Source organism: Jaculus jaculus, chromosome 1, assembly GCF_020740685.1.
Source record: "Jaculus jaculus isolate mJacJac1 chromosome 1, mJacJac1.mat.Y.cur, whole genome shotgun sequence".
NCBI lineage: Eukaryota > Metazoa > Chordata > Mammalia > Rodentia > Dipodidae > Jaculus > Jaculus jaculus.
This window is the reverse complement of record NC_059102.1, coordinates 173,226,831-173,244,597: the sequence shown is the minus strand read 5'-3', so window position 1 is coordinate 173,244,597 and position 17,767 is coordinate 173,226,831. Positions and strand designations below refer to the sequence as shown.

Here is a 17,767-nt window from a genome sequence, read left to right as displayed (position 1 = left end):
GACATGTCATATTTTGTCCAGAGACAGCATGCTGTATTTTCATCACTGTATGCTCTTTAACTCATTACCTATAAATAGGTTTAAGGAAAAGAAATTTCCTAAGTTGATAGTATTAATTTTAAACAATTATTTAAAGGTATCTACATCTAGAAGATCTTTTCCTAATATTTATTCTACTGCAATCTCTCTTTCCCCCCTCTCTTATTAGGTTGAAACTTTGTATGTACACAACACATGTTGGTGTAGTCATTCATCTCTCTGCTTCCATTAAACTGAGGACTCTCCTCAGTGGGATTGCTGGTGTTCAACAAGGGGTTGTGGGAAATGAATTGTGAAAACAGAAGTCAGTCAATGGGGGGATGGATGCTGCCTCTGGATGCTCCTTTCCACCTTGTGACTCTTACAATCAATCTACTTCCTCTTCTGCAAAATTCTATGATCCATGGTGGTAAGCTTTAAGTCTACTTTACTGTTGAGCTGTCAGCAACTTCTGGATTTCTGCTTTAGTGAGTTTTGTGTATCTTCAGTGTCTATCACCATCACCCTGACAGCTTGTCAAGCTTGCCCTGGAAGCAGCACTGTTGCACATCTCTTCATTTCCTCTGTGGTATCACATGGGCCCTAGCTGATATGCATGGGGTGGCTCTTTTGATAGGGAGTCAGCTACCTTTTCTTATATTGTTGATAGATTTTTATTTTCCTAGGTTCTCCCTGTCTTCTGTAAAAGACAAACAGATTCTCCTATGGAGAGTGAGATCAGCATAGGTTAAAAGTGATAAACATCGTTAATTTAGAGAAATTTTGATTGGTATATCCTCTCTGTAGGCAAAAGACAAGTGGAAATTTCTAGTTGGAGTCCATGATCCTGACTTGGTTCTCAGTTCCAGCTATGGATTACTTTCTACTGAGAACTCTCTTAGCCAATCAAAAGCCATTGGTTACCCATCTACGCTTGGTGCCACTATTGCACAGATGTGTGCATCTCGTCAGTCTGGTTGCTTTTATAAAGCAGTGACCCCTGCTTACTGACAACATTGTTGGCCACCACCACAACCCACCCCTCCCCTCCTCTCCCACCACCAGCTACAAATGTAGCACTTCCCATCACTATACAGATGTACCATCTGGAAACACACTTCCATGTAGATTCCAGCAAGATCTCTTAATGTTTTGTGTTGGCACAATGTCATGTCTTCATCAATAAGAACTTCTTTCACCTCAGGTGGGTAATCAAGTGCTATGAGAGAAGCCTGTCTTGTTTTGTGGGCCTCATAGATCTCTCTGAACAATAGCTCAAAATGAGTTGTAACCAATGTATGGTACCGGGACTTACAAGCCAGGGTTGAATATTTGAGGATTATACTTCATCCCATCCTTTCCAGGGTCCTTCTTTTTCTAGAGGTTTTATTTATTTATATATTTATTTATTTATTTACTTATTTATTTAATTATTTTGAGAAAGAAAGAGAGAGGCTGATAGAATGGCCACACCAGGGCCTCTAGCCACTGCAAATGAATTAAAGATGCATATACCCTCTTGTGCATCTGGCTTATGGGGGTATTAGATGATCAAACCAGGGTCCTTACACTTTGAAGGCAAATGATTTAACCACTACGTCATCTCTCCAGCCCTCCAGGGGCCTTCTTACCAATCTACCCCTCCATGCTTCTTTTAAAGGTTATATCTTTTAATCTGCTACACAGTAAGCTTTCTAAGGCACCAGTTCATTTTGGATTTGGTTTTGTGTATATCTCCTCCTACCTTCTAGTTTCCCTCCCTTCAAACTCTTCCATCCCTCTTATCTGTACCTTGAGTTGCTTTCTGAGTAGGCCTGCAATTCAAACTACTCCAGCTTAGGAACCACAGATGAGGGAGGACATGCAGTGTTTGTCTTTCTGTGCTTATGTGAGATCACTTAGTATGATCTGTTCAAAGTCCTTTCATTTTCCTAAAAATATCATTATATCAGTTTTCCTTACTGCTGAGTAGAATTCCATTGTGTACATGTACCACATCTTCATTATTCATTCATCCAATGATGGGCACCTGAGTTGATTCCAACTCTTACATATTGTGAATAAAGCAGCTATAAAGATGGATGAGAAAATATCTCTGTAATGAAGAGTGGAGCCTTTAGGGTAGATGCCCAGGAGAGGTATAAGTGGGTCAGTTGGCAGCTTTATTTTCATCTTTTTCACACTGATTTCCATAGTTGTTATACGAGTTTGTACTCCCACCAGCAGTGCTTGAGAGTTCCTCTTTCCTCCCTTCCTCACCAAACCTAAACACAAGAACCACACAGTCATTAAAACCATAGATACACAGAAGTCTTTTGATGAAATATAACATTACTTCATGATAAAAAGGCTGGGGAGACTAAGCATGGAGGGTTTATACCTCAGCAGAATCAAGCTATATATAATGCACCTAAATCCCAAATCATACTTAATGGGGAAAGACTCAAGGAGTCCCCATTAAGATCAAGAACAAGACAGGGTTGCCCACTCTCACCACTACTCTTCAACATAGTGCTAAAAGTCATAGCCCAAGAAGTTTGACTGGAGAAAGATATAAAATGGATATGGATTGGGAAGAAAGAAGTCCAGGTAGTGCTACTTGCAGATGAGATGATCCTATACATATGTGACCTGAAATACTGTATCATAAAACTTCTAAATGTGATAAATTCCTTCATCAAAGTGACAGGATATAAAGTCAACACACAAAACCCATATCCTTCCTATAAACCAAAGGCAAATATTTAAAGAATTCAGTAAGGCTTTCCTATTTCAACTAGCCACAAAAATAAAATATGTTGTCATAACACTAACCAAGGATGTGAAAACCCATAAAATTAAAACATAAAAACACTTGTGAAAAAAAACTTGAGGAGGCTCTGAGAAGATAGAAAGCCCTCCCATGCTCCTGGATATGTAGAATTAATGTTGTGAAAATGGTAATTGTACCAACACAAAAGCAATAAAAATCCCAGAATAATTCTTCATAGATATGTGAAAATAATCTCAAAAGTTATATGTAATGGCAAAAGGACTTGGATATACAAAACTATCCTTAGCAAAAGAAACATCTATGGAGTTATCACCATACCTAATTTAAAGCTATACAACACAGCCCCAAGAACAAAAACAGTATGACACTGGCCTAAGAACAGACACATAAACTGGTGAAACAGAATTGAAGTTCCAGCCCTTACTTCAAGTAACTGGCTACTAGATCTTTGACAAAGAAGCCAACAACATTCACTGGAGAAAAGACAGCACCTTCAAAAAATGGAGATAGACAAGTTGGGCAATTACCTGTAAAAAAAGAAAATGAAATAAGACCCACTTTTCTCACCATGCATAACATTCTTTCTTTTAAAATAAGAAAACTCACTTCACTTCTACTCACATGGTTGCTACTTCACAGGTCAACAGTGTCATGACATTAAACCACATTATGCCAATTTTCCCTAGACTCAAAAACAATGACTTCTCCTGTGATTGCATGTGTGAGTTTATTTGGTATACAAATGCATATGATTCACTATAGGAAAGATCCTTGTGCACAACTGAAGGCTGGAATGTATCTGTAATATGTCCATAAATCTGTGCTTTAAAGATTTGGAGTTCTGTGGTGGGAGTATGACCCATTTGTAGTATGTTAATATATTAAAATTCTCAATAAAAAATGTTGACTTCTGCACAGTGACGAATACAATTGAAGGAACAAGCCACAAATGGTTGATAAAGATACAATACAAAGGGAGTTTATTTATTTATTTATGTGTGGTTTTTTGTGGTAGGGTTTCACTCTAGCTCAGGCTGACCTGGAATTCACTATGTAGTCTTAGGGTGTCCTCAAACTTACGGTGATCTTCCTACCTATGCCTCTCGAGTGCTGGGATTAAAGGCATGTGCCACCATGCCTGGCAATGTGAATTTTTTAAAGGAAGTAGTAGTGATGACATCTACATGGAAAAAATGAGCAAAGTATAGCATACAAAATAATACATTAGAAAGATCTGGTGTCCTATACATAAAGTAAATTATTATATGAAATTTGTTAATGTGAATATAAAATCATAATCCTCCTATCAACTCATAAAATTATCAAAAATTTAAAAGTATAAGGCCACTCTTTCATGCTGAGAAAATGGAATCTAGGAGACAGTTCTGTTCTATTTCCCTTGGACAATAAAAGTTGTGTCTACATTGTCAAACAATTTGGAAGTATATAATGAGTTAGTTTGTATTATAACATCAAGAGGCTGCTTATATATGATCATGTTGTATGGACTTATATTTTCTCCTTATTGAAACATTCCCTCAGAAGAAAGAGGGAAGGATCACGAGACTCAAAAATTGAAAAAAATGAAAAAATGAAAAATGAAGTTTATAAGGCTCAGGAATCTCATGAAGTTTGCAAGAGTCAAAAATTCCTTCCCCAATATCTCAAAAACAATCAACAACTGGGGAAGAGATAGCTGTGGTAGAATTGTCTGCAAGTTGGGCAGGGAGCTCCTGGGATACAACTCTTTTGAGTCTTCACCTACACTGGGATAGGTCTTTAAATGGTTCTATTACCTTTAAGCCACCCCTGATCTTATAGGTAGCCCAATAACATTAGTGGTTAGTTATTCCCATGCTAGACTCATGACTTTGATCTTTGGGAGATCCTGTATATGGGATAAATATATATTAGTGCATGCCTCCCCATGTATAAGTTAAATAACAAACATATGAATGAAAATGTTTTTTATATGAAGGCATTGAGCTTTTGATATTAATTTTAAAATATTTTTTTAAATTCCTATATTTTGTTAGTGATCACATAAATATTACCAGTGGGATTTGCTGAGGTGAAAAATTTACAAGGTGAGTATAGTGCTTCAATTTTATAAAATATAATTTTATGATAAATACAAATCAAAGGCTAATGTGAACACATGGAATACATTTTAATTTAATGTAATACCCATCATAGACATCCAGTATGAATTATTATAGGGAATGTGCAGTTGCATAGTGAGAAATTGCCAGGAGCAGACACAGTTAGTGGAATCTGCTTTACTTATTGAGTTGTATTTTAAAACTTCGGAAGATGTAGCATAAAGGCAAGAGGATGATCCTGTCATCCTCTTCTCATAGGCTCCAAGTAGAACAACTATTCAAGCACCAAATACTTTCACTTGAGATAGGACATGCAGCAAAAACCACAGGGATTTTATATTAAAAAGTGGATATTAAGAGAAGACAGCACAGTAAAAGTAGCCTGCATGACACTCCCCTCAATCTAAGCCTAAATGTCATGGACAGAGAAGCCACTTGCTTGGGAGAGGAAATGGAAAATGAAATCAAGCCTTACACTTGATACCTAGTATTAAGTGAATCACAGGGCCAGGGAAAAACCCTGGAGTCCCCACCAGAAGGCTGGTGATTGCACACTGAGCTACTGGAATTTTATCATCTCCACTTTGCCAAGGAGCTGCCTCCACTTCCTGGCACCAATCTTATGATAGGAAGACTATCTATTTGATGAGCAAGGTAGGAAAGCTGCAACATATTGTCTGCCTGTTTAGGACCAGGCCCACTGCAGGGAAATTCACCATAAGGAACACTACTACAAAAGGGACAATATTTGACTGGATAGATGGCTTAACAGTTGAGGTGATTGCTTTAGAAGACTAAAGACTGAGGTTTGATTCTCCAGTGCCCATATAAGCCAGATACCCAAGGTGGCATATGCATCTGGAGTTTGTTTACAGGGACTGGAGGCCTTCATGCTCTCTTTCTCTCTTTCTTTCTGTCATTCATTCATAAATAAATAAATAAATAAATGCAACATTAAAAGGGCCAATATCCAAAACAGAATGCCTCCTGCTACCTCTAGACTAGGTGGATATAAGGCAGTCATATTTGTTTCAGATAACAGGCAGATGTAGAGTTGACCTGGAGTGATCATTCTGCATGTATGAATCCATTGTGAAGATAAATTGTCACATAACTTTGCATCACAATTTCAGATTTTGTGTCCATTCATTGTCTCCATACTTCCTGCCATCCAGTCTTGAGCAACATAACTGTTCCTGGAATATTGTTTATAGCAGACCCATACATGTATTCTGGCACAAGGAAGTGATTGATGCCTGAATGAAAGAATTCATGTTTGGTCTTACATCACTGAAACTGAGACAGGGGATCCAATGTCCTTCTATGACTGTGGTCTTTCCAGACTTAGGCATGGCTCAGCTGGCTCAGCCTTGGTGGCCAAAGTGCTGTGAACACAACACTTCACCACTCTTGGTAACATAGTATGAAACAAGACTTCATTTTCTGATGGCATAACAACATATTTGGTGGAGGACTTTGTACTGAAACTCAGTTGGTTTGATTATTCTCAAAACTGAGATCTTAACAGGCTCTATTCCTATACCTAGAAAATTGTGGAGTTTGTGGAATATATCCTGAAGAGACACAGATTAAATAGGTTGTATGTCCAGCCAAGCATCACCTGAGAATAATTGGCATCATCTTGGTCCATAATCAAGGAACATGCAGCCCATAGCAGTATATCCCTTGATTCTACCACAGTGCTGAGCTGGTCATGAATGGGCTCAGAATGTGACACAGGTTTTCAATTACTGGAAGAGACCTTGCCTGGGATGGAAGGTGAGGAGCAACACCAAAGCTGTCCTCTGACTTCCACATGTGTGCTGTGGGACTTACATACCTGTGCTCACTTAAATACATGCATATATGCACATATCTCATACACTTGAATATTGAAAAATAAATTAATTTTTTAAAAAACGTATAAAAGTAAAATTTTCTGAAACTATTCTTTCACCATGAAGTACCATTTAATAATCTCTCCCTAACTTTCATCTGATTTTATATTTTCTTTCTATATATTCTGGATATAAAGGGCTGTCAATAATGGTGCCATAGCTCTTTTGACTTACTGTTTTTAAGATTCCTGCTTGATACAGCATATAATTGGATTTGGTTCCATGTTTTAATATTTGACATAATAAATAATAAATTTATACTGAAAACATATGCTGTGATTTATTTTTTTTAATTTAATTTATTAGTTTTCTTTTCATCAAATACAGGCAGTTTGGTACCATTGTTTAGGCTCATCTGTGATCTACCCACTCCCATTGGACCCTCCTTGTTGATGTAAATGGGTCGTGCATTGTGGAGTTAGCCCCCAGTTATTGGTATGATAAATGTCTCTGCAAATCATGACCCAACATGTGATTCTGACATTCTTTCCGACCCCTCTTCCGCAAAATTTCCCTGAGCCATGTTGGTTTCATTTTTGGTCTGCTTCAGTGCTGAGGTGTTGGGGGCCTCTGAGGCTCTGGCTCTCTGATTTGGTAGGAGTTGATTTTTCTCTGCATTCGTCTCCTTCCCCTTTGGGCTGGTATCCAGTTCACTGGAAAACATAACCCTTGCTTGTTTTGCCAATTGTCCTTAGTTTCAGTTGGGCCCCTTTTGAGGTATGTTGGGGCAGCTATCTCCTTAGGATCTGCATCTATCTGAAAAAGTGAAGCAGATTCTCCAACGGAGAGTAAGTTAGCACCCAGAAAACTGAGATAACACTTACTTTTTTGATAGACAGTTTGATAGGTGTAGGCCCTCTTATACCCCATGATTGATGGTAGCTTGATATTGTAGAGTGGGCTTGTGTTTGGGTATGGTTCTGACTTGTTTCCCAGCTCCAGCTATCGGTCTAGGACCACTGAGTGGATCAGTTAGCCAAATCAAGAGCAGTTGGTTCCTCACCATGGCTGTGTGCCACTACTGCATTTGTGTGGGCATCACATCAGGTTATTTGTTGCTAATTAGGTTAGACAATGAGTTGCTTGGATAGATCTTGGTCATTTCCCCCAGTCGCCCATGTAGCGCCTTCTGGCACTAGACACTCTGACTGTCTGGGAACTGACTCTCTCCTGGCTTCCAGCCATGTCATTCCATTTTACGTGTCAGCTGCGTATGGAGTTTTCAGCAAAAGGGTCTTACCACTGGCCTTTGGTGGGTCATCAAGTACTCTGACAGAAGTCTGTCATTGTTTTGGGAAACCTTGTAGGTTTCTCTGATCAAAAGCTCATTGTGGATGGTAGGCCCAAGCTGGAAGTGGGGGTTACAGGTCAGTGTCCACTAAGAAATTGAGGAAAAACATAACTAATATACAAGAGTTAGAGAGGAGAGAGATAGAGGGGAGAGGGAGAGAGGGAGCGAGGGAAGATGTAGAAGATTTAGGTTAGTCTTGATCCTACCCTCTCCAGTGTCTTGTGGTTCAGGTGTTGCCTGTAAGGGTCTAGTGAAGGTTCAGCCATTTGGTCTGCCTTTTAGGAAGTAGAATTTTATGGTACCATTGCCGTTGATTTATTTTTTGATACAGGGTCTCACATAGTTCAAGATGAATTCCTGACCTACCTTCCTCCCCATCCCAAGTGTTTAACAACTCGTGCTATGGTGCCTGTTCTAACTTCAACTCCAATACAGCACATGTAACGTAGAATGTTGTTATGCACAGACACGATTGTCCAAAGCTGACCTCAGGGGCTTTCCTACTCTGTATATTTGAGGTTTGTGTCCGCTCATTCTGTTTTCTGGTTTCTACTAATCTGTGACTTTTGCAACCTCCTCTTTAAAGTGTAGCATAAAATAAATTTGTTTTTGTATTCCTGGTGGAAGTGATACTTTATAGCATTTTCATCTATGACTGGTTTATTTAATTTAACCTCTGGTTCAGGTTCATTCATGTTATTATATAATGCAAGATATATTTAATTTTGACATTTATTACAATGCTTACATAGAGCATACTTTATTAATTAACTTACAAACCAGTGGATATTTGTGTCCACTTCTTGTCTGTTTAGAATTCTCATGCAATAAGCACAACACTACAATTATCTCTTTGAGATTTAAATACCAACATTTTGGGATAAAACCCATAAACAGGTTTATTGGTTCATATAATAAATAAATAAATTACAAGTGAAACAGAAATTTTCCTAGACAATTAATGGACAATCTCCAGACATTTCATTAGCCATTCCGATGCTGTGAACTAATGAACTGTCTAGCATCTCCTCAGGGAGAGTCTCTACTGTTTAAAGAACAATCCATAAGTCATCATCCAACAGCCCAATTTAAGAAGCACATGGATGATTAAGGAGGCTTGGTTACAGGTAATCAGAGAACAAGAGGTTGTAGGCTATCCCTATCTAAAGTAATGGTTACATTTTGCTCTGGCTTGGCCATCAAATGTAAGTGTTCACTTTTGATTTAGTTTTGGTATTTTCTCCAGTGTCATGAAAACTAAACAGCAGCAGGACACTCTCCTTACTACGTCTGGCTCAAGTTTCAATATTTCTGTTAACTGAGATGATTAAACATTTCTAAACACAAATATTTGGTGTGCGTCAGATAGTATTTCATCTATTGTACATGTACTTTCGCACCACATATATGAGAAGAGACAAAGATTAGGTGAATGGAGAATGTTTAAGGCAGGAATTGTCAGTGGGAATTTCATATGTCATATTAAAGTATTTCCAGATATTTCAGCACCTAGTGAGTCTACATTTTTGATTTTATCAAAAGTATTTTGAAACTTAAGACAGGTAAGTAAATATGCAAATTAGATTCATACCTTATCTATGGAAAAAGTGAGTTTCTAATTCACATTGAAACAAGAAAGCAATTCTCCAATTCAGGAGACTTTTCAGTATCCAAGTTTATGGCAATGGTAAAATATTGTTTATTTTATAGTGGGATCTGTCAATATTTTTTTAGAAGCATAAGTATGAAAATTAAATTTTAGTATTTGGTAAAATATAAAAAAGTAATATAATAAGGTCCACTAACTTCAAACCCTAGAAAGACAAAACAGCTTTGTGTTCATTTACCTTGCAGGGTACTTATTTCTCACCTGCCCTTTATATTATAGTTTTATCATTAGGAGCCCAAAGAATGCAAAACAATAATAAATAAGACAAACCAGTTCACACGGCATTTATTGTGGACATCTCTCTAATTTTGTAATAGTAAATTTTGGCTATGTTTATAAATCAAAACTTTTTGTATGAGATGGTGTAGAATATTATATAAGAAACCTTTTATGAAGTGAAAATTACATGTAATAAATTTCACATATAATTTGGTATGGCTTTATTTGGATCCCTGTAGCACTTGCACAGATAGCTGTCATCATGATACCTACTGTGCAGTCTCCTACTACTGTTTTTAAATTTATTTCAGGAAAATTGTTGTTAAAATATATTGCATAAATAATAATTACCACTTAAAATAGTATGCCATTTTGATACATAGGCTATTAGAGATAATCATATACTTTGTTTTTATATTATTCATTAGCATAATGTGCTATATCATACTTAGAAGAATTTCTTGTACCATCAATATTGCACATACAATTCTATTATGTATCCAAAAATCCATGAACATATTATATTCACTGTTTCTTCTTTTGGCTTTGTGGTGTTGTATAGGAAAATAAATTTTCATGTAATGTATAACTTGATAAAGTCATTAATTTTTTTCTTTCTTTTTCTCTTTTCCCTCTCTCCTTCCTTTTTTTCTTAATCCTTTCATTCTTTCCTTTAGTCTTTCCTTCTCATTTTTGTCTTCTTGAGACAGAAGAAAAAGCTGACCATGGCTTTGCTATGTAGCCAAGAAGGACCTTGAAGTCATGATCCTCCTGTTCTCATTTTCTCAGTTCTAGGAACATAAATGTGTGTGCACCCAACTTGACTTCAATTTTTTTTCTTCACAATATTCAAAATTTTTTCAAGTGGAACTTTGAGTCTTCATTTTGTAAAACAAATTCTAATGGCTATTTTAATTCCTAATTTGCTCTGATTTTTCATTAGTCTTCAAGGTCCTTTCACAACAAATTCCACACAAGTAAGTATATTTCAGTTCAAGTGCATCTTAAGGATATTTTGGATAATTCTTATAAAAATAAATTGCATTAAAATATAAAATTGTGCTGGGGAGATTGGTCAGCATTTAAAGACATTTGCTGGCAAAGCCGGCTAATCCTAAATTGAGATCAATTCCCCAATACCCATGTAAAATTATATGCACAAAATAGTGAATGCATCTGAAATTCATGGGCAATAGAAAGAGGTCCTGGCACTCCCATTCCCTCTTTATTCTCTATTCTCTCTATGAAAACAAATACCTAAATATATTGAAACTATAAATATCAGAAGAGAAGCAATGCAAAAAACAAGCATACTGCTTATAGTAATTGACTAATGTTAGTCATGCAATGAAGGTAGAGAGAGATTGGGAATTTTTTTAAATATTTCATTTGTTTATTAAAGTGAGAGAGAGAGAGAGATAGAAAGGCAGATAGAGAGAAAGGGTGGGCACAGAAGGGCCTCTAGCAACTGAAAACAACTCCAGATGCATGCTCCCCTCAAGCATCTGGTTTACGCAGATCTGGGGGAATTGAACCGGGATCCCTAGGCTTCACAGGCAAATGCCTTAACTGCTAAGCCATTTCCCCAGCCTTGGGAAAGTTTTTAATGTAAATACACACACACACACACACATATGATTAGATCATTCAGATAGGTACTATACCTAATTAAAAAGTGAAAATACACACAGTACAGAAATGAGGCAGGAAGATCACAAATTCCCATCCTGCCTGTGCTACTGTACATGACCCTGCCTCCAAATACAAGGGATGGTGTTGCAACTCAGAGTTAAGATGCTTGGCTATCATGGGCAAAGCTCTGAGTTTACTTCCCAGTACTACAAAAAATTGTTTAAGATGTTCATTACATTTAATAAAGATTTCCAAATATGATGAAAATATGTATATTAAGTATGTGTGCCATATCAATATTTTGTTAGTTTGTTTAATCATACAAGGACAATATCTCATGTAAGTTATTATAAGATTTTCATTCATACATCTGCCCAATATGTATTAAGTTCATTAATAATTTTCACCATACCACCTGGAGTTATAAGGACTTTATGACTATAATTTCAAGTAAGGATTTATGTGCATATTTGTAATGTCATTAAATATTATTACATAGTTAGAGTATACATTATTGATATTAATGATTTTAATTTCCACTGGTTCTCATTATTAACAAATAGAAATCTTAAATAATAGTAAGTAATCATCAATTATCCATTTTAAAACAAAAAACTTAACACTTCAAAATTTTGTTTTTGTTTCATGTATCGATATGTAAATGCATACATCTATCTACCTTTATCATCTGTCTATTATTTCTATTTAATTACATATCCACCCTAATTTTGTAACATTATAATATGGCTTCTGATGTGTATGTTGCTTGGGATTGGGCATTAGATCAAGTCGAATGTTTACCAGAGTAACCAGTCTCAAACTATTAGATAACAGTAAAAATCCATATTGAAGTTGGATCAACCAAAACATCTCTTAATGTTGAATAGATTTTTGTAAATAAAATCACCATAAATGAAAACCACAGGGTATTCTGTTTCAGTATGATCATGTTAATAAACATGCGCTTCTTTCCAGGCACACTAAATTGGAAGATTTGGATGCATCTTATTTTCAATAGCTACATGTAACTTACTTCCTCAGTTGTGCTGTTCTCCCCATCTAGACCAGGATTCTGATACAGCAGCATGAAGCAACACAACCTCACAGTGGTGACTGAATTCGTCCTGATGGGCATCACAAACCGTCCTGAGCTGCAGGCCCCCTTGTTTGGGTTGTTCCTTGTCATCTATGTGATCTCTGTCATGGGCAACTTGGGTATCATCATCCTTACCAACATGGATGTCAGGCTACAAACACCTATGTACTTCTTCCTCAGACACTTGGCTTTCACTGATTTTGTTTATTCAACCACTGTGGGACCAAAAATGTTAGCAAACTTTATTGTGGATCAAAACACAATCTCTTACTATCTTTGTGCTACACAGCTGGCTTTTTTTCTTCTGTTCATCGGCAGTGAACTTTTCATTTTGTCTGCAATGTCATATGACCGCTATGTAGCCATTTGCAACCCACTACTCTACACTGTCATCGTGTCACATAGAGTATGTTGGGCACTTGTAACAATTACTTATCTCTACTGCACCTTTATGTCCTTTGTAGTGACCATAAATATTTTTTCTTTATCCTTCTGTGGCAACAACATTATCAACCATTTCTTCTGTGACTGTATTCCCCTGATATCTTTGCTCTGTTCAAATACACATGACATTGAATTGATAATTATGATGTTTGCAGCTTTTGATTTAATTTCCTCTCTTCTAATAGTTCTTGTCTCCTACCTGCTCATTCTTATAGCCATTCTCAGGATGAACTCTGCTGAGGGAAGGCGCAAGGCTTTCTCCACCTGTGGGTCCCACTTGACAGTGGTTACAGTCTTCTATGGGACTTTGATATTCATGTATGTGCAGCCTGAGTCCAGTCACTCCATTGACACTGATAAAATATCTTCTGTATTTTATACTCTCATTATTCCCATGATAAACCCATTGATCTATAGCCTGAGAAATAAAGATGTAAAAGATGCCCTACCAAGGATATGGCAAAAAATATGTAATATATTTTCTTAAAATTATATATGTAATAAAATCCTTTAAACCAGCTTTGAATGTAAACCAATTTATTTTCATCCAGAATATGTAGCAAACATAAAGCTATTCAACATGTTCCATTATCTTAGCTCTAGGAACCAATCAAACTGCCAAATCACAACTGCATTAGCCAAGAGGAATTTCCTTGAAGGAGACCATGTATGTAGTCAACACAATAAGGAAATAAGCCTAATGCAAAATATGAGCAGATTAAAGGTCTGCAGACCTGCAGAGCTGAATGCTGTATAGGAATGAGAAACTATAGCATGTATAAAAGAGGACTTAAAAAGTTTTCCGTGATATTTTCCATTAACTACAATAAGCCTTAATTCATATATATATATATATATATATATATATATATATATATATGATGTTTTATGGAATTACAATTTTTTGCTTTTAGGCTGAATACAATTTTATAAGACTTCATAATCTGATAAAATATACCTATTGCTTTTTGTTTAAGGATGACTTTCCTCATAATTGGTTCACAGATAGTGCATTATCTTTCATTCAATTATTTATTTGACTGCACTGATTTGATAAGCCAATTGAGAGGAAGCAAATGTAATTAATACCATGATTTGGGCTATTTTATGTCACTACTGAGTGTAGTGATTGGTAATGTAACCACATACATGTTTCAGATGTCTCCAGGATAGTCTGTGTTAGTAAGTTTTCCTAAGAATTTTCATATTTTTTGTTACTTATATTTAAAATAGGACTTCCAGCCAAGATGATGACCGCCTAGCTGCACTGCAAATCCCATGGAAAGACAGGCAAGACATTAAGGGTTTTCTGGATTGTCTTGTCAAAGTTCCAAAGGCCCAAATAATATTTAATGGATATAGACTGGAGGAATTCCCATTAAGATAAGGAACAAAACAGGGTTGTCCTCTTTCACCTCTACTTTTCAATACAGTACTGGAAGTCCTAGCTCAAGCAATAACACAGTAGAAGGAAATAAAAGGTATACAACTTGGAAAGGAAGAAGTTAGCTCTATTCACTGATGACATGATTATATATGTAAGAGACCCAAGAGACACAATCCCAAAACTCCTGAAGGTGATTAACTCCTATAGCAAAGTAGAAGGATACAAAATCAATGCACAAAAATCAGTAGCATTTCTATATGAAAATGAAAAAGATACAGAGAAAGAAATAAGGGACATTGTCCCATTTTCAATAGCAACAACAACAAAAAAAAAAAGATGCCTTGGAATAACGTTAACCAAGGAAGTGAAAGATCTATACAATGGAAACATAAAAACACTCAAAAAAGAAATTGAGGAGGAGTTGAGAAAATGTAAAAACCTCCCATGCTACTGGATAGGCAGAATTAACATTGTGAAGATGACAATCCTACCAAATGCAATATACAGATTTAATGCAATTCCAATTAAAATCCCTACAGTGTTCTTCACAGAGATAGAAAATATGATCTCAAATTTCATATGGAAAGGCAGAAGGCTTTGCATATCCAAACATATCCTCAGCAGAAGAAATACCTCTGGAGGCATTACAATACCTGATCTAAAGCTATATTACAAAACCTTAGTAATAAAAACAGCATGGTACTGGAATAAAAACAGGAGTGTACACCAATGGAATAGGCTTGAGGACCAGGACTTTGGGTCAAGCAACTATAGCTACTTGATATTTGACAAAGGCCCAAACAAAATAAGCTGGAAAAAAGACAGCATTTTCAACAAATAGTGCTGGACAAACTGGATAACCACATGCAGGAAACTGAAACTTGATCCACACATTCCACCATGCACTACACTCAAATCCAAATGTATCAAAGACCTCAATATAACACCAGAAACTTGAATACTCCTGGGAGAAAAGTTGGGAAGCACTTTCCATGATATAAAAATGGAAAAAGACTTCCTGAACAAAACCCCAGTAGCTCACGATCTTAAACAGTCACTCAACCAATGGGATCATATGAAGCTGAAGAGTTTCTTTATAGACAAGCATACAATAAGTGAACCCAATAGATACCCACAGAAAATATTTGCAGGGTATCCAACTGATAGAGGCTTAATCTCTAGAATCTACAAAGAACTCAAAAATCTAAACAGTAAGAAGTCAAACACCCCAGTCATAAAATGGGGCAAAGAGCTGAACAGGCAATTCACAGAGGAAGAAATAAAAATGGGAAACCCAACTTAAAAAATTGTTCATCATCCCTAATCATTAGAGAAATGCAAATTAAAACAACTATGAGATTCCACTTTACCACAATAAGAATACAAAAATCAAAAAATCAAATGTAAATAAATGATGATGAGGCTGTGGAAAAGTAGGCACATTCATTCACTGTTGGTGGGAATGTAGGATGGTACAACCACTTTGGAAAACAATATGGAGAATCCTGAAAAAGCTGATTACAGAGATACCAACAAAGCCAGTTATTCCATTAATGGGCATCTACCCTAAAACCTTCAAACCACAGGCCAGAGAGATTTGCTCAACCATGTTTGTTGCAGCTCAATTCGTAATAGCTAAGAGCTGGAATCAACCCAGATGTCCATCACTAGAAGAATGGATAACTAAGAAGTGGTATATCTACACAATGGAATTCTATACAGCAGTAAGAAAAAATGACACAAAGAAATTTGAGGAAAAATGGTTGAACCTAGAACAGATCCTTCTCAGTGAACTTACCCAATCACAAAAAAAAAAAAAAATCATTATAGTCTCAGTCATCTACAGCACCTAACATGAATCTACCCAAGATACATTATATACCCAGCAAGCATCTAATGGACTAGACACTAGGATGGATGAAAGGGAGGGGAAGCCATCGAAGGGGTGGGAAACACTAATCTAGACCAAAACAGCAAGGGTACCATATAATTCTACTTCCTAAAAGGTAGACCAAATGGCAAAACCTTCACTAGGCCCTTACAGGAAACACCTGAAGCACAAGACACTGGAGAGGGTAGGATCAAGTCTAACCAAAATCTTCTACATGTTCCCTCCCTTCCTCTCCTTCTCCCTCTTTCTCTCATCTCTCTAACTCTTGTATATTAGTTACTTTTTTCTCATTTTCTTAGTGGGCACTGACCTGTAACTCCCAGTACCAGCTGGGGGCTATCATCCACATTGAGCTTTTGATGAGAGAAACCTACAAGGTTTCCTAAAAGAATGACAGATTTCTATCAGACTACTTGATGACCCACGAAAGGTTAGTGTTAAGACCCTATTGCTGAAGACACCATTTGCAGCTGACGTGTAAAATGGAACAGCATGGCTGGAAGCCAGGAGAGAGTCAGTCCCCAGACAGTCAGTGTGCCTAGTGCCAGAATGTGCTCCATGGGTGACTGGGGGAAATAACCAATATCTGTCCAAGCAACTCATGTTCTAACCTACTTAGCAACAAATAACCTGTTGTGATGCCCACACATGTGCAATAGTGGCACACAGCCATGGTGGGGAACCAACTGCTCTTGATTTGGCTAACTGATCCCCTCAGTGGTACAGGACCCATAGCTGGAGCTGGGAAACAGGTCAGAACCATATCCAAACATTAGCCTACTCTCCAATATCAAGCTACCATCAATCATGGACTACAAGAGGGCCTACACCTATTAAACTCTCTATAAAAAAAGTAAGGGCTATCTCATTTGTCCTGATGCTAACTTACTCTCCTCCGTTGGAGAATCTGCTTCTCTTTTTCAGATAGATACAGATCCTAAGGAGAGCGCCACCCCATAATTCCTCAAAAGGGAAGCTTTTTTATGGCAGGGAAAAAGTAGCAAGAGCACAAAGCTGGCTCACATCGTCACATATCATCAGGGAGAAGGCAGCAGGAATAAGCAGGGTAGCACCAGCAAACTATAAACAGTCAAGACCCACTCCCAGTGTGTGAAAGGGTCCTTATGTATTTATTTATTTATTGTTTTATGAGGTAGAGTTTCACTCTAGCCCAGGCTGACCTGGAATTCACTATATAGTCTCAGGGTGGCCTACAACTCACAGTGATCTTCCTACCTCTGCCTCCTGGGTGCTTGGATTAAAGTCATGTGCCACCACCCAGGTCTTATTTTGTTATCCACAAATTGAAAGTCTTAAGAAATACATTTCAATCCAATGATATTTCCC

The 17,767-nt window shown here is 37.0% G+C and overlaps 1 protein-coding gene across 1 annotated transcript; it reads left to right on the top strand.

Annotated features, from left to right (window-relative positions):
• The first annotated feature begins 12,687 nt into the window (after positions 1 to 12,687).
• On the top strand, positions 12,688 to 13,629 carry LOC101607587 (olfactory receptor 8K3-like). Its single transcript, XM_004667750.1, has one exon. It carries the CDS (start codon positions 12,688 to 12,690, stop codon positions 13,627 to 13,629), a length of 942 nt encoding a protein of 313 aa, XP_004667807.1.
• Positions 13,630 to 17,767: the final 4,138 nt, after the last annotated feature.